Raw genomic sequence first — 17633 nt, 5'->3', positions numbered from 1 at the left:
TTTTCTTTCTGGGTCTGGTTGATGACAGTGAGAACACGGGCAATGGATTTGCGAACAACTCGGATCTTGGAGAGCTTGGACGCCGCGCCGCCCGTCACTTTAGCGACGTGTAGCTGTGACAGCTCCACCTTCAGGTCGTCTAGCTGTTTCAACAACTCTTCTTTCTTCTTGCCTCGAAGATCCCGAGCCTTAATCTTGGCCATAGTTGCAAAAAAAAGTACTTCATCTTTTATAGAGTCAAGTTGCGAACTTTCCTCATCTTTCATTCCCTTGAATTACTATACCATCTTTAAAGCATTTTTCTCCACTCACATTTTACACTCTGTGGTTAACATGTTCACAGTGGAGCTGTAATTCGTATGTCTTGCTGCCAAGTGCCTTGAGCCACTAGTGGTACCTGCACAATCGTCCCATGCATGACTGTACCACTGCTACCATCATCAGTACAAGCTGTCCGATGGGAGAGTTGTGCATGTAACACTAGTGGTTCAATTCAACAGGAAGGTGTTAAAAGAAGATACCCAGCAGCTTGACTGCTTTGCTGCTTAGAGGGTTCTTCCATCAGGTATCCTAGCTCATTGCTCTTAAATTCTGCCTTTCACAGAGCCCTTTGGAAAGTTCTCTTATGATGAGGATGGCCTTATTTTCAGCTGAGACCATATCAGCCTGGCCTTTACTGTCCAGATTTGTATCAGCACTGTACTTACCACCACTTAAGCAATCTCTAAGAAGATTCAGATGTTGCCTACAGCTCTCTTCATGAGTCCAACCCATTAAGCATTGCCTTTACTCCTCCATTCATGGTGAGGTAGGGTATATCCAGAATTGTCCTAGCTCCTACCCACCACCCAGCTCCATGGCCACTGCCATTACTATTTCCAGGCATTTGTTAGAGTAACGGCCACTCTCTAGAGAGTATCACAGACTGGGTACTTTATAATGAACAGAGATTTATTAGACAAGTGGGTCTGGAGGCTGGGAAGTCCAAGAAGAGCAAGGAGCTGGCATCGGGCTAGCGTCGTCTTGCTGTGTCATAGCACGATAGGTATCACATGGCCGAAGGAAAGGGCTAGAGGGACTTAGAGGTTGCGGATGTGCTTTATAATAATGGATAAGGGCATTAGTTCACTCATGAGGGCAGACCCCTGCCTTTTTACTGCTGTTGCAGTGGCAAATAAATTGCAACACGAGTTTGGGAGTGCACAGATCTCCACACCATAGCAGAGTGCACTGAAGCGTTGAGCAGAAGGTATGGAGGGTGTCCCCTCATCTTTTAAGCAGCTGGCACTGGCTGTTTGTGGAGAAACCAGGATGGGTCAGGATCAGAGGCCAGGAGATTGGCTGGGTGGACTCTGTGCAGTCTCTTTGGGGAGGATTGTGCAGGCTCCTACTGTGGACTCAGGAGCAGAGCGATGAGATGGAAAAGTAGGGGACTGTGCTCTGGCTGGTTGGAGTGTTCTAGAGAGCTGGGGAGATCTGGGGTAGAGGGATGGAGCAAGAGGGAGGTTAAGACGGGTGTACTGGGAGGTGCTGCTTACATGGAGCCTGGCAGGAGACGAATACCTGAGGGTTCTTTGGGACGATCTTGTCCGAGTCCAAACACTGTATGGAAGGGGACAGTACCCAGATTCAGGGTCTCTCCAAAGCCACACAGAAACTGCAACCAAGGTGGCTGAAACCCAGGTGCTGGGTCTTCTCAAATGTCCTAGCCAAACAGCAGAGAGGGAACGTACAGGAAACTGAGTAATGCGCCCTGCCAGAAGATGTTCATGGCGTCTTTCCCAGAACCTTTAGTTCCCCCGATGTGAGGGGGCTTTGCAGATGTGATTAAGGATCTGAGATGGGAAGGTGACCCTGAGCCACGCAGGTGGGTGCGTTGATGTGGGCACAGCGTCCATAGAGACGGGCAAGCAGTTGGGGACTCAGTGTCAGTAGAGGTGACAGTGGAAAGAGAGGTCCGAGGGGGTCAAGAACTGGGGAATGTGGGCAGCCTCCAGAGCTGACAAGAGTGGGGCAGCCGAGTCCCCGGAGCCCCAGGCAGGGCACAGTCCATTCTCACCTTGACTGTAGTCCAGTGATTCATTGTGACTTTTGACCTCCCACTCTAAGAGATGACATTTCTGTTAAGGCCTATCTATTATTACATATCCTATCCTGACTGGACATTTAGAAGGTCATTTTCTTCTAGTGCCTGAACAGCCCACTGCAGAGACCCAGGCCCTGGCGGGAAGGGCCAGGCCAGTCTAAAAGGGATTTGGACCTTCCGAGAGAGACAGACGTCCAGTTCTCAGCCTGCCTTGCCCCCAGTTGTTGGCCCAAGTCAGGCTGCTCAGGGAGCAGGGCTGCAGGGGTCAGGGCCTGTGTAAGGAGGCTCCATCAGGAGCATCGCAGAGGGAGATGTGTGCGCCAGGAGCTGGCATTCCCCACTGGCCCAAGGTGGGGCTGCAGAAGGGATGTGATGGGTGTTTATGGTCAGAGGTGTGACCCCGAGGCCTGACTGCTGAGTTGGTCAGTGTATCCTGTTAACAGCTGTTTCCAAGCCGAGGTGCTGACTTAATTAATTATATTTCCAAACCAGCAATTAAAGAGCTAAAATTCTTTCATGTGGCCTGATTAGCTCTGGCAGGATGATCAGGTGTGGCCTCTCTGTTTCTTCTCCATAACTTCCTGGAAATTTTCACAGCCTGGGTTTTAAAAGCAAATACCAATTAACACCAGCTGAGGTCAGGCCCAGAGCACTGCTCCTGATTTATGAGCCATCGATTGGAGCGTGTGCCCCAGGTTCGGTGACGGGGCCTGGGGTGGGGGTGGGAGACATGGCTGAGAGAGAGAGGAGAGAGGAGAGAGAGAGGAGAGAGAGGAGAGAGGACAGAGGGAGAGAGAGAGGAGAGAGGGAGAGAGAAGAGAGGGAGGGAGGGAGAGAGAGAGAGGAGAGAGAGAGAGAGAGAGAGAGAGAGAGAGAGAGAGAGAGAGAGGGGAGAGAGAGGAGAGAGAAAGGAGAGAGAGAGGGGAGAGGGGGGAGAGAGGAGAGAGGAGAGAGAGGAGAGAGGGAGAGAGGAGAGAGGGAGGGAGGGAGAGAGAGAGAGAGAGAGAGAGAGAGAGAGAGAGAGAGAGAGAGAGAGAGCGAGAAGGTGGATTAGGCCTTAGGGTCGTCCTGGGGGTGTGCTATTCAAGCTTGAAGGGCCAAGGTTGCCTCATCCACATGCCCCAGTAAACACAGTTGAGACCACTAGGGGGCGCTTGAAAGCCCAAGGTTTCATCTCCAGTGGCTGGCGGAGCTCTTCCCTCGCCACTTGGCAGGAAGGTGGATCCTAAGTAGTATTGAGCCAAGAAGAGCCACAGTATCTAGAGAATAATGTGTATGTTCACTTAAGACACAAACACATAAAAACTTTAAAAAGATAGCTGCATTCCATTTCTATGAATGCATAATGGGCTGTAGGTCTCTAGTCAAATTCATAAAGATCATGGAGAAAACCCGAGCCAGAGACTGGGGCAGGGGGACACAGGGAGGTGGTGTACAATGGGGACAGAGCTTTAGACTGCGAAGGTGTCTTTCTGGACATGGAGAGTAGCGATGGCCGCACAAGTGTGACTGTGCTCAGTGCCCCTGAGTCCTGCAGTAAAAATGGTTAAAACAGTGTATTTCGTGTAATGTGTTTCATCATGATAATTTTAGAAGACAAATGGATATGGAGAGACAAACCTGAGAGGTGTGGTGGGCTGGCGAATGGAGGAACGAGAGCAGAGAGCGGGGGACAAAGGGATAAACTGAGGGGGCGCACGAAGGAAGGTGGGCGGGAGCTGGGGTTCCCACTGCTATCTGGTGTGTATGCGTTAGCGTCAAATAGCATAAGTGAATTTGCGAACTGCAGTTTCTGCTAGGATGGCGAGTGGAGGACCTGCGTAGGCTCCTGCTACGTCGCCTTTCTCCTGACCACCTGTCAAGGTACCTCATTGTGACAAGTGATGGGGACTTCCTATAGGGAAGGGCTAGTTTCTAGCTATTTAGGGTTAACTCCTTAAGCTCTTTTCCACATTTCTAGTGATACTTCCTCAGCATCTGCCAAGTAAATAGATGCAGCTTTATGTCCTTCCTGAACTCCCTGCCCCTGACATTTGGGGAGGTCTGCTTTATCTTGTTTGTGCCAGTTCAAGCACAAGTGGCATTAGATACGGCAGTTCTGCTTTTTAATCCATTGCTTTCAGAGCCTCAAGCTGTAACTTAAGTCAGCTCTCTGCCTCTCCACCAAAACAAGACTTGTATAAAGTCCAAATACATTGCTATTGATCTGATGAGGCTCGGAATGAAGTCAAGATGAAGGGGCACTGCCCAGCTGGTCCTGTGCCTTCCAGTGTGCCCAGGGGCCCCTTTGAGGTCCATTCAAGGAGGGGGACATTAAGACTGAAGCTACCGGGGTCCCACACATATTTGTGGCATCAGCCCTCAGTGTGAGCACAAAATTGACTGCACACCTGTGACTGTTGTTTATTATGCTAATAATGACAGTTTTCCTTGATTTAGATCAAAACCTGTAAACATTTTATACACATTCCACTGAAGTTGGTAAAGCTTGCTTGTAAGTTTAAAAAGCCTGCAGATAGGAATGAGGCAATTTTAAGCTGCAAATCAGGGGTCTACTTCGACATCAAAAGGGAGACTGAGTAGAAAGCAGTTCCAGGTAAAGAAGCCAGGTATCTTTTTTGCAGGCTTGAAGGAAGTGGAAGAGACTTCTCCTCCCCATGTCGCAGATGTCTGTTTTATTGCTGGGGATGCAACCCCAGGGCCTTGCACATGCCTGCAGCCTGCAGTGTCTTAATGCTGTGCCTGCGCATCAGTAGGATTGGTTCCTGATCCGCTATGATGACCCTCTCCCAGGCTTGGGGACCCTGAGCTCCCAAGCAGGAGTTGGAGGGAGCCTGGGCTGTCTGTGTCTGGGACCCAGCCTGCTGGTGAGAAGCCCACCCACCCTGTACAGAACATTCTTTTGTGGTCCGGCAGCCTTGACCCTTCAAGAGCTGCTGGACTCTGGGCTTTGCATGCCCAGAACTGGGCATGGTTGAATTTGCATGGCTTCAGAGCTGCTCACTGCTATCACAAGGGCACCAACATTGTTGGTGGCATGGGTATAAAAATGCCAGCCTCACAAGATTGCTGTGGTGATTAAAAGAGATAATAGATGTGTGGGCCTGTGTCCCAGAGTTTGGTATACAGTAAGTGCATGATAATGGCTCCTGTCACGACTTCATGGATCTGGGATTTAGGGTAGCAAGAGATCATCAAACTGCCCTCTCTATGTTGCTTTCCACCCTTGTGGTAATTGGGTGGCTGCTCTAGAGAAGTCGCATCTCACTTAAGGGGGGAAGGAATAGAATTTGCTGTCCCTGTTCTTGCCACAGGTTCCCAGGGGCCCTGACAGACTTCCCAAGGGTCTGTTGGCCAGTTCTGGGTAGATGGCCACCTGTAGCTGTAGGCAGGCCAGGAAGATGAGTGGGAAGGATGTAGGACTGTCATGCTTTACCATCATTTTCATATTCTGCCTGGAGTACAGCTGGGGTTGTTAGTGTGGAAGAAATGGGTACCCGTGGATGGGGAGGCAGCCTGGAGCAGTTGTCTGATTCCTCTGGGGGTTGCCCAGCTGCCACCCTGTGCCGTGGTGTTGGGGCAGATGAGTAGGGAGCCTGAGGCTGACTTAGTTTTGTGAAGAAAGTTGGGTAGGGAATGGAAACTTCTAGAAGTCAAACCCAGAATCTGTCATCCCCACCCCAAACATGCATACATAGGTCCCGTTTCATAAGCACATTTTCTCCTGTCCTTGGGACAACAGCTTCTTCTCTATGGTGATTTTCCTCTGGGAAGCTGGCTTGCCTCTCTTCCCTCCTAAGTCTAGGGGAGAGCATTGTGGGACTCCCAGAAGGGGAAAAGAGGATTGAAGTATGAGTTCATGGAGCACCCAAGCCTGGCTCAGCATGGTTACGGGACCATGGAGACTATGGAGGGGGTAGTGTTTATTGTTCACTTAACAAACATTTCATCTGCCCTCCATGCCTGGCTCTGTGGTGGGCCCTGGGCAGTCAGACAGGTGGCTGGGGATGGTGGATGTAGGACCTGCTGCCCTGCCCTGTGGCACTGGAGACTGGGAGGTAAGGCCACACATGCCTCCTAGGGGTGCCCCTTCCCAGTCCCATCGTCTCTCCCCTGCCCTGATGCTAGGTTCTGGAATCGGGGCCAGAGACAGTCATTATTAGAAAGGTCAGAATCTGTCCCTTGTGGAGACAGAAGTGACCCTAAAGCCACTAAGGCCTCACTCTATGTCTCAACTCTCTGCCTTGGACCCCAGGAGGAAACTAACTCTCAAAGCCACAGGGATATTCCTCCCTCAGAGACAGTGGAGATGAGGTTTGTGACCTCAGAGGCCCCTCTGGGTGCTGGGTGGGAGCTGGGATCAGCAGCGAGTCTGCCAAGGGGCCAGTGGGACAGACTGCAGTGGCCCAAGGCATCCAGGGAGAGAGGAGCTGCAGCCAAAGCTCTGTGCCAAGAACGAACGATGGCATAAGAGACTGGGGGGTTCAGGGCAGCCTTTCAGCCATGTGCATCTGCCTGAAGTTGTCTTCCTAGGCTTCATGTACATGTAGGATTCCCTTTATTTTAAACCACAAGTGGCTTGAACATCTTCCTCTGTATTGTTTCCGTGCTGACATGAGGGGCAGGTTGGAAGAGGGGACACATCATCCACTTTTCTGTGCCCTGCTGGGTGGCAGGAAAGCCAAGGCCGAGCCAGGGCTTTCAGGGAGGTGGCTGTCCACACAGGTGTCTCCTGCAGTGTGCCAGGGCCTAGAGCTTCACTTGCCATGGTTCATTGCTGCCAGCTGAGTTCAGACCTGGAGGGACCCTGACTGTGGCACATTGACCTCTCTGGGTTGAATGTGACCTTCACTCAGAGCTGGGTCACATGTCACCTCGACCCACAGGTGGGTCTCAGAGTACCCTTCCATTGCCGGTCAGCTCTGCAAACTCCGATCTCAGCACCCTTCCCATGCCGCCCTCCGACCTTCCTCCAGTGCCGCACAGGGAGGTCTCCTCTGGTCCGACCTTGTTACCTGGCATCATCAGTGTTTTTCTCTAGACGGTGAGCCTTGCTAGAGTGGAGGGGCGCAGAGCGTTCTTAGCTCCATTCCCAGCATGCAGTGCTATGCTTGGCATAGGCTGGATCTTCAGGAATTGGTACGTGAGTAAATGAGTGAGTGGGACAGGAAGGGCAGAAGGTGACAAAGGGACGAATCTGCATTAAGATTCATTAGCTTTGAGGCATCGTGTTTTGTGAGGTGAGTCAGTCTGCAGGCTGCAGGACAGGCTTCCGTAAGCAGGGACACTGATGGTACCGACGCTGACCGGCCTGTTTGGGTGCATGCCCGTCTGGGCAGGCATCTGGGAAGCCGGTCCCGTGCTCACAGGTGTCATTTGTGCTCGGGGTGAGACCATCAGCTGGGTGAACCCACGGCGTTTCCTCTTTCCCTGTCTTTCAGAGTGATACATCTTTCAACCTGATATCAGAAAAATGTGACATTCTATCAATTCTTCGGGATCACCCCGAAAACAGGATTTACCAGAGGAAAATCCAGGTGAGGCGGAAGGTGGGGAGCTTAGGATCCTAAAAGCAGCAAAATGGAACTGGATGCACAGGGGCAGGTGCCATTTTGAAGGCTCAGAGTTTAAACCAGGTTTCTGGACCAACGATAGCACTCCCAGAATATTCTGATGCTGGCCTGTGCTCAACAAGAAATTTTCATCCTTTTCTTGAAAGAAAAAAAAAATCAAAAGCTAAGCGTGATTCTAAGAGCTTCCTTTACTCATTGGAACTTATTACAACTCTGAGGCAAAGACTTCTATTATCCCCCTTTCACAGCTGAGGAAACTGAGGCACAGTAGCTGAGTGGCTGAGCTGGGCTTTGAACCCAGGCAGCCTGACCTCATGGGCTGCTTCCTGAGCTCTGCACTGTGGGACCTCGCAGGACAAGGCAGTTGCTGCAGGGCCCATGCGGATCACTTGTGGGAGCGCGGGCTGCCTCTCTGGCAGTGCCTTTGCCCTGCTGTGCACCTGGGCGGGACAGGCCAGCTCCACGCAGATGCACGGTGCTGCCGCAGCTGCTCCTCAGGGTCCTCACGACACAGGGCACAGCCTCTGCCTCAACTTATCCCGAGACTTCCACATGGGGCAGGTGTCAGATAGTGTGCCAGGTGGAGGTGCTGGTGTACTGAGACCCACACAGGGCTGCTGGGGCAGGAGCAGGGGCTGGGGGTGTCCAAGTCATGTCGCCAGTGTTGCTTCTTTCAGCCAGCCTGCCTTGGTGCTTGGGCCTTCTCATCTGTGATAGAAGCCAGGGCTAAAACCATCCTCCTCTGCCAAAACAAGACAGGACAGGAGACCCCAGCCATGGGAGAGGGACACTGGCTGCTAGGAGGGGGGCTCGGGGTGCAGCGTGGCCATTTCTCATCCTGTTGAGAAACAGTAGGACTGCCCAATGCTCAGTCAGCCTGGGAGGCTCCTGCCTACTGGCCCGTGCCATCTGCTCACACACGTGCCCGTGCGTACATACCCCACTCTGCTGCCAGCTGCCACTTCTTGACAGCCCATTCTTCCAGGAAGTCCTTCCCTGACTTCTGGAGCCTAGTGTGGACCCCCTGCCTCGTGGTACCCTGTTGAGTCACCATCATCTAATCACCTGCCACCTCCCGATTGTAGGCTGCCTAGAGACAGTGCCGCAGTCCTCCCTGCCGGACGCCAGGCCAGTCAGTGTGTTTGTTGAATGAGTGAGAGTAGGGGAGACTGAGGGGCAAGGGTAGGCATAGCTGGGGCCCGTGGCCAGGCCAGCACCAGGCCCCCATGACAGCAATGCGACTTCAGGGCCCACATGTCCTTCCCTTCCCACAGGAACTCAGCAAAAGATTCGCTGCAATCCGCAAGACCAAAGGGGATGGCAATTGCTTCTACCGGGCCCTGGGCTATTCCTACCTTGAGTCGCTGCTGGGCAAGAGCAGGGAGGTCCTCAGGTGAGTGGCGGTTGCTGGCAGGGCTGTTGCCCAGGCAAGGCACACTGGGCACCTACTTGGTGACTCACTGCATGCGGAAAACAGCAATAAAGCTTTACCTCAGTGCTTTGGATCATTGCAGCTGACTTTGGGCTTGGAGGCGTGTAGTCCAGGGTCTGCCACAGTGACCTGACGTTAGCCCTTGGTGCTTCAGTCAGTCTAGGGCCTGCTCACTGGGACACTTCAGGAGTCCTGGCGAGCTTGTTAGGTTCCTGATCACTTAGGTTTGAGTGGTTCTGAGGTTCTGCGCTGCTGGGCTTTCGGCCACACTAAGCATCAGGGAGCCGAGACACAACTGGCCCTGATTCTTTGGGGCTCAAAGTTCTTGGGGGACTGAATAGGGGCCTGGCTCTCTTCCTCAGAGACATGGACTCACACATAGTCTGGGTTTGTGACCTTATTCTCCTCTGTGAAACTAGTCTGTCTGTCTCTGTCTCATCCAGCCTTTCAGTGGCTGTGCCAGTGGCCCCACAGTGCTGCCCATTTGTCCTTCCTGTGCCTGGCAGCAGATGGCAGCAGCCCAGTTGTTTAGATCTGTGTCTGTCTCTGCCACCGAGCGCTAGGTCCTGGAAGCAGGACCCAGGCTGGGGTTCCATGCCAGGCCCTCAAGGGCAGGGATACAGGTCCCAGTCCCAGGAAGGGGCTGTTCACTGGGGCAGAATTCATAAAGGAGGGACCTTTGGGTGGGCCTAGAAAGGTGGGTAAGTGCTAACAATGTTAAACAGCAGAGAGGCCTGACTCGTGGGGCTTGCCAATTCCTGCAATGTAAATACTCCTGTCATGATTGATTTCCAGATACCAGCATGAGGTCACTGAGCACAGAATTAGGAAGAGACCCAAATGCCACACACTTTAATCTTTACAGCATTCCCACTTTGCATTCCCAGCAGATGTGATCTTGAGAGTGTACATAATACAGAATAATAGAAAATAACAAATTTCAAGTATTTTATCATGTTTGTTTTTTGGTATATTTATTTTTTATTCCATTGCCAGTTTATACCTTTTGGTGTTTTGCTTTTGCTTTGTTGTACTGAGGATTGAACTGAAGGCCTCCACCCTGAGCTACACCCTCAGCCCTTTTAAAGTAGTTTTATTTTGAGATAAGGTATCATGAAGTTGTTTTGCTGCCTAGGCTGGGCTTGAACTTGCCATCCTCCTACCTTAGCCTAGAACTCGTTTGTGATCCTCCTGTGACCCTAAGTGCTGGGTTATTCTCAATGTGCCTCCATATCCAGCCCATTTGGGTCTTCCTAGTGGCTGTGTTACCACCTGGCTAGGAGAATTCCTGAAAATGTAGACGTGTAGTGGTGGCGATGAGGGGGTCTGAGCCAGCTGTGGCTAGGAGCCCATCCCCGGAGCTGCTCTGTATGGTTGGGCGCTTGCTGGTCAGTTGGAGATGAGGTGCTGACATCCCTCGGAATGCTTTGTGCTGGGGGTGGAGGCCAGAGTGTTGCTGTCACTCTGGGGTCCCCGTGGCCAAGGTAAGAGAAGGGAAGCTGGACATGTCCAGGCCAGAGGATGTGAGAAGGCAGAGACCATGGGCACGGAGGAGGGACAGGGTCAGGAGACCTCCGGAAAGCAGGACCAGCAGCCAGGGAGTGGGTTATGATCCCCCCTCCTTGTCTGTGAAGGAGCTGTAATGAGCGCCTCCTGGGTTGATTCACAGCAGGGTGGATGGAGTAGCCTGCTGGCATGGGGGTGGATGCACTCGGCAAAAAGCGCTTCACCTGCTGCTCACATGGCCCCTTCACTATGGGATGCCCCTGATCCCTCTGTGACCACCCTGTCTGTTGCTCTGCAGGTTCAAAGAGCACGTGCTGCAGACGCCTAACGACCTTCTGGCTGCTGGCTTTGAGGAGCACAAGTTCCAGAACTTCTTTAATGCTGTGAGTTCAAGAGGGCCATGCTGGCTGAGACCCAGGGCCCTCCATGTGGGCAGAGCAGAGTGGAAAAAGGCCTTCCAGGCCCTAGTCCTCAGCTGAACATGTTTCCCCTTTCCTCCCCCGGGGATAGAGAAGGACAGGGCTGGTACCTGCCGGGGACTGGGGCACTCAGGGTACCTGGGCCCTGCACCACTCTGGAGGAGACACCTCCTTCATCCCTTCCCTCCCCCGCTGACGGGTGATGAAGGAATTCTGAGCTCCTTTACCCTAGGATCTCAAAATGAGTATTCCGAGGACATCTCAGCAGATAGGGTGGCTTTTGCTGGGTTGTTCCCTGCTGATGGCCAGTGGCGTGCAGTTTTACAGCGTGGTAGAGCTGGTAGAGAAGGACGGCTCTGTGTCCAGCTTGCTCAAGGTGTTCAACGACCAGAGCTTCTCTGACCGCATCGTGCAGTTCCTGCGTCTGCTCACATCAGCCTTCATCAGGAACCGTGCCGACTTCTTCCGACACTTTGTTGATGAGGAGATGGATATCAAGGACTTCTGCACTCATGTAGGTTCTACTGGGCTCGGGCTGTGGGGATGCAACCCCAGCTCTTGTTGGTCTCCTACAGCTTAGCCACCATCCTTAGCCAGATGTTGGGTGTCACACTTGCCGTTCAACCATGTTTCGGACAGGCCACTTCCCCTCCCTGGAGATTTCCCATCTGGAAAATCCAGACTGTAGACTGGTCCTTGTATGAAAGTAAAGAGCAGCAGCTCTGTCTGATTTGTCCTGAGATGTGTTTTAGTTTTCAGTATTGTTTTCCTTTTTTTTTTTTTGGCGGAACCAGGGCCCTGTGCTTGCCAGGGAAGCACTTATTCCACTGAGCCATCTCCCTGGCCCCGAAGTTTTCAATATTGTTAATCAGAAGGAGTGGCCATCATCCAAAAACTGGGTGATTTTCAAATGAATATCTGGGTATCTCTTTAAAAAGTTAGATCAAGGCCACTAGACCTTGAACCTAGGCTGGTGGCCATCAGCACACCCTAAATAGCACCCCCTAAATAGCACCCCATCTGTGGGCTACCACAACTGCCCCCAGGTCTGCCCCTCTCCGTGGTCTCTTCTGGATCCAGACTTGGTCACTCACTGACCCCCTGGTCTCTTGGATTCACTCCCTGGCAGGGTCCCGTTTGGCTCTGTGTGGTGCCAGGTGCAATGTTCCTGCCTTATTCCAGATTAGGGCCTGGAATAAAAGAGTTGCACATTGAGTTTCTGCAGCCCCAGTGGTTTCTAGTGTCTAGCTCCCTTGGAGCCTGCCCCTGTGAAATAAGCATCTCAGCCCCTGGCCTCGCAGCTGGCTGAGAAGACACCTCCCAGGAGACTGTGACCACCACCCAGGCTGCTGCCTGCGGGGCCTAAGCTGGCTTGTTTTTTTCACCCTGGCTCTGCAGGAAGTGGAGCCCATGGCCACAGAGTGTGACCACATCCAGATCACAGCCCTGTCCCAGGCACTCAACATCGCCCTGCAGGTGGAGTACGTGGACGAGATGGACACCGCCCTGAACCACCACGTGTTCCCCGAGGCTGCCATCCCTTCTGTTTATCTGCTCTATAAAACATCCCACTACAATATCCTTTATGCAGCTGATAAACATTAATTTTAGGTCACGAAGTGGAACCTGTCACCTTACGGAACTGCATTCTAAATGGAACGTTCCAGCTTTTCTATTTTTTAAGTAATCAATAGCTAGAAAACAGACAGCCTTTTGGGCAGAGCCGCTGGAAACAAGACTTGCCCATTATGGACTAATGTAACTGGTGGTACTTTTAGTATTTACTTTGATGGAGCATCAAATGCCTTCTAATTCTGGGCTGGAAAGCCAGAACCCCTGGCTGTGTACCCCAGTTCTGTGAGACCCGATGTGGGTCACCTACTCTCACTGGACCTGTTTACTTACCTGGAGAAGGAGCCTCTTATATGAAAATGGGGACCTCTGGTTTCCCCTCTCCAGGAGCACAGCCCCTCCTCTGCAGGGGGAAGAAAGCTCAAGGCCAGCTGTCTGACTCAAGCAACAGCAAATCTGTGAAGATGTCTGGTCCAGTCATACGTGGAGCTGGTCCTTGGTGGGTGGCTTCATTCATGGGGCACCTTCCCACCCCTCACTTGAGACCTTTATGCCAAAGTCCAGAAAAGGGCCTTAGCCTTCAGCATGAAGCAAGCTCAGGTTGCTGGGGCCCCTCTACCTCAGGGCCAGAAGGGCCTGACTTTTGGAGGGTGGGCCTTTCCAGGTTCTGCTGCCTGCCATTGGCCCCTCCCGGATAAAGGCTCACAGGGAATAGGGCCTGTACCGTACTTATGTCTGGGACCAGGAGACTGCAGCTGTCCCTGTCAGCCCCTGCAGGTCAGAGGTACAGTCTAGGCGCTCGGCTGGGTAGAGGCCCATGCAGCTGTGGACTCCAGCTGAGCAAAGTGGATCTTTTGCAAGCCTGTCTCAGCTTGTTCGTCCCTTTCCTTCTCTGCTCTTCATAGCTGGCAAAGAGCAGAGATAAGCCATGGAAATGGGCAGTGAGTGAGATTTCCACTGGTGACAACTGCCAGGCCAGCAGCTTCCTCAGCCATCGATATGCACAGGTCCCCTTCAAGAACCTCCTCACCCACCTTGCCTGCCTGGGTTGGCACGCAGCCTGGCCCTGATGGATCCAGACACTGCCTGAGCTGCAACACTTCTCCTCCGCAGATTTCCTCCACAGGAGCACATGGATAATGCAAGGTGTGGACACCCTTGCATCCCTTCCATAACTGAAGGCCACCTTCTCACCAGTTTCATTCTGCAGGGATTTCTTAGAATCTCTTGGTGCTATGACTGACACAGGTCTGTGCCCAGAACTGGATAGCTGAGTCCAAGTCTTGCTGCCACAGATCTCCCCTGGTGAAAGCCAGTAACTCTCTGTCAGGTGATTTACTTCCAAGCAGGAATCCTAGTTCCCACACTGCCCTCACTGGCCTTGGGTCCATAGGGCTCAAGCTTTCCTACAGGAATATAAACCTGATCCTCACCTCAGGATATGTTCAGTGTCCCATCCTGCTATTGGCAGGAATGTCAGGGTCTGGACATGTCTCCAGGGCATCCACTTTCAAAATGAAGTGTATGAACACCCAGACGTTGTCTGATGCCTTCCCTGGGCCTTCTTGAGAGGTAGGGGAATGGGCCCTGGGCCCTTCCTTGGGACTCTGAGGCACTGCAGACGGGTGACTGGCTGCTCCTCTGTGCATCTGTGGCCAAGTGGAGTTCTCTGGAGAGCTGCTGGAGACACTCTCCCGTGATGCCCTCCCACGGGCCCACCTTCCTAAGTGTCAGTCAAGGCTAGGATGCGCACACCCAGGCAGAGACATGCGTGTTGGTTTCATCCTCTCCCCTGCTGTTTTTCTCCTTTTGAAACAAATCCAAGCCTTGCCTTTAATTCCCCAAGTGTGCCTTCAGACAGAGTCCCTAAGGCACCATGGAGGAAGCAAGTGGCAGGACTGCTAAAATCCAAGCACCATGTCCAGAAGCAAGCTGTGCCGGGGATGCCCCTTCCTGGGTAACTGCCCCCCACACCACAGACCCAGCTCTTTCCATACCAAAGATTCTGAGGGCTTGTCTTTACAACTGCCTGTATATTGCCTTCTTTCCAAAAGAAATAAGCACTGGAAAAATTTAGCAACAGAAAGAGTTGGCCTGGTTGGTTTTGCTTTGGTCTAGGTTCCTATTTTAAGCACAAACAAAAGGGCTTGGAGCCAAATACCCAAGTTCAAATCTCCGCTTTTCCATTAGCTGTGTGACCTTGGCTAAGCTACTTTGCCTCTGAGCTCCACACACCATCTGTGTGGAACAGACATACTATAAGCTGACTGCTTCTCCTGGAGATTGTGTGAAGACAGCTGTAACACCTGACACACTGTGAGTGCTCTGCACACAGAACGCCCTCCCCACCCCACCATTCCTGGCAGGCAGCACTGTCAGTACTAAGAGTGCCTGCTCCCAGGGCAGCAGCTGAAGCTTCCTGGTATTAAAATAGTTTCCAAGAACAATTTGTTCTGGCTTCTTAATGTTGGCTATCTGGCGTACACCCAAGAGCAACACCACTCTCCTGTGGGCCATGTATGTGTGATGGGGGAGTCCACATGTGCAACCTCTTCACACCCACAGGATCCCTTGCACCATGCAGCTGCACTATGTCCCATGTGGACCTCTCAAAATCTACACAGCTGTGCAGAAGCCTGGGCTCCTGGTGTGGCAGCTGTGGCTGCTCACCCATGCAGCCCATGGCAAGCAGACTGCTTGCTCCTCAGCACTCTGCCCTGAGGGCCTGAGCCCAGAGCTCAGCCAAGAGGACAGTATGGCCAGTGCTATGCAGAACTGTGAGCAGGTGCACTGAGGCTCACAGGAAGCACACTGTCACCCCTCAGGGCACAGCACTCCCCCAGGGTGGGGGCAGCAAAGGCGTCCCAGGCCCTGGGAAGAGCCTGTTCTGCAAACAGGTGCATGAATTCTTGGGACTGAATGCATGCAAGGAACCCATTCTTCCAGGGTGTGGAGTAGAGTGGGTTGGGCCATGGCACGGGCAGAGCACATGCTGAGGACCTGGAAGCAATGCACTAGGCAACCTGCAGCCAGAGCCTGTGACACTATCCCCGCCCTATCCAGGGACCTGCAGTGCCATTACTGAGGAAACACACTGCCCATATCCCCAACTTCTGGCCACAAATACCAGGATGACACTCTGGCTCTGACCATTGTTTTTAATTCAAGAGAACAAGCTGAACACACAAGAAGCCTGCAAACTCTGGAATACAAAGAGGAAGGTACTGCATAGAATTCTTACTGCACAACACAAATCTGCATGGGGTCTCTCCTGCTACAGGGTGGAAGAGCAGATTTTCTTAATGAGAGTGGTGGAGTGAGAGATTCACAGATCAGCAGAGAACTGACAGTACCGTGCAGGCGCCACTGCAGCTGACTGCAGCCATCACAGTGCACTTGTACTTGGCTGCGGTGGTCCCTGCTGCTGCTGTCGTCTGGGTTTCTTCTTCTGTCTGGAGAGGCAGCTCAATGCAGACTCGCCATTCTTCGGGGCAGCCATGGGCAGAGGAGGCCTGCCGGACTGAGTGGGGTACCTGGTTTTGAGGTGGTCCTTGAACAATGGCTGGGAAAGCAGATGGTGCAGCTCTCTCTTCAGGACCTTCATCTGCTTCTGTCGCCGACGCTCTTCTTGCTGGTCTACTTTTCCTCCTAGGGATGTAGTAAAGATCAAACTGACTGTATGCAGAAACATTTTGTTTCCTTTAATGGCTAAGACAGACTTTTAGAGCTACTTTTGGGAGGCAGGGTTCGAAAGCCATCTGTAGAAGCTAATGGTGGCTTGGTGGAACCGTAAACATTAGGAGGGATATGCAAGACCATATGAAAACTTCAAAGGCAGAAACCATCTTCATTTTATAGATGAGGGAGCTTGGGCTTAGACCACAGAGCCAGTGGTCAAGTACCTGACTGAAGGTCAGGTTTCCGTCTGTGTCCACTTGCTGCCTGTGTTCCCCCGGGACTTCGGCAAACTGACACCTAAAAATCCCTCAGGAGACAACCAACACCTACCTACAGCTCAGCTCTCCTGCAGTGCCAAGACTGCATGTGCACAGGGAGGCTCAGCCAGGGGCTCCCTCATCCCCATTCTCAGCCCCCCACATCTTCACCCAAGCCACAGGCCTGAGCTACTCACATCAAGCCTCTGCCTTGGCTCCTGGCTCCCAAGCTGAGCGGGCAGCACGCATTAACCCTGACTTTGCTGGCTCTGGCCCGAAGATGCCAATAATGCCACAGGCATCCACCACGGGGCAGAAATAGCACTGGCCATAACGCCGGTGCCATAAGTGGCAGATGTGGTTCACTCTTTCCTATGCAGGGACCATGCAGACTCATCCCTGAAACACTGTCCCCGTAGAGTAAGGCCCAGGCAGTGCCTGGTGGTGGCAGTGTTTCACTGCATAAATCCCTTCTCTGTGGCTTCATACAAAAGACAATAATTCCTGCTCTGTTCCTTTCATGACAATGGAGTTGAGATAATGATATGGAAGTGCTTTGTCAGCTGAGAAGGTAGAACAGCTTACTGCCACCGTACACCCTTGATATCCTTCAATCATCTTTATAACCCCAGGAGGCAGGTAATTTGTAAGAAAGCAGAGGTACAGCTGAGAGGTTAAATAATCCGACTTGGTCACAGAGCTGGCTAAGGAAATGAGCTAGCACTGAACATGGCAGTCTGGCCAGGGTACCCGCCTCTGCACTTGACTCTGCCGCTCATCCTTGTGAGAAAGAGGTAGCCAAGGGCTCCAAACAGGACAGAAGACAAGGAGGGAATAAAGGGCATTAGGCTCAGTAGGGATTAGGGGTCATTAGCAAAATATGAAAGAGCTTTTAGCTAGCTCTGACAGGACCCACAGTAGTAAAGAAAGTTCTAATATAAAATGTCAAAGTTAAAGGGAAAAGAAAGAAAACCCGAATGTCCCCTCCTCTGCTCCCACCCAGCCCAAAGGCTGACCTTTATACATATCTTCTTCTAGTTCAATCTCGAGGGCAGCTGCTGCCTGCTCAATCCAAGAGTTATGCAGACAAGCCTGGAAGTTCCGGTACTC

The 17633-nt window shown here is 52.3% G+C and overlaps 2 protein-coding genes across 2 annotated transcripts in view; one reads left to right on the top strand and one right to left on the bottom strand.

The window, feature by feature from the left end:
• The window catches only part of Otub2 (OTU deubiquitinase, ubiquitin aldehyde binding 2), a 20847-nt gene extending 5845 nt beyond the window's left edge, over positions 1–15002 (top strand). Inside the window, exons 2-6 of the mRNA XM_004635143.2 lie at positions 7528–7623; positions 8934–9052; positions 10896–10980; positions 11336–11530; positions 12415–15002. Coding sequence (XP_004635200.1) covers positions 7528–7623; positions 8934–9052; positions 10896–10980; positions 11336–11530; positions 12415–12621 — 702 coding nt within the window. The 3' untranslated portion in view covers positions 12622–15002. The remainder of the gene's footprint in view (positions 1–7527; positions 7624–8933; positions 9053–10895; positions 10981–11335; positions 11531–12414) is intronic.
• Positions 15003–15734: 732 nt separating this feature from the next.
• Ddx24 (DEAD-box helicase 24) overlaps positions 15735–17633 on the bottom strand; it is a gene marked incomplete at its 5' end in the record, with an annotated part of 8394 nt that continues 6495 nt past the window's right edge. Inside the window, 2 exons of the mRNA XM_023719630.1 lie at positions 15735–16236; positions 17540–17630. Of these exons, the coding sequence (XP_023575398.1) occupies positions 15974–16236; positions 17540–17630 (354 nt within the window). The remainder of the gene's footprint in view (positions 16237–17539; positions 17631–17633) is intronic.

The sequence above is a fragment of the Octodon degus genome, unplaced genomic scaffold, assembly GCF_000260255.1.
Source record: "Octodon degus isolate 3935 unplaced genomic scaffold, OctDeg1.0 scaffold00070, whole genome shotgun sequence".
NCBI lineage: Eukaryota > Metazoa > Chordata > Mammalia > Rodentia > Octodontidae > Octodon > Octodon degus.
Note: the sequence above shows the minus strand (reverse complement) of the source record. Positions and strands in the feature narration are given on the sequence as shown.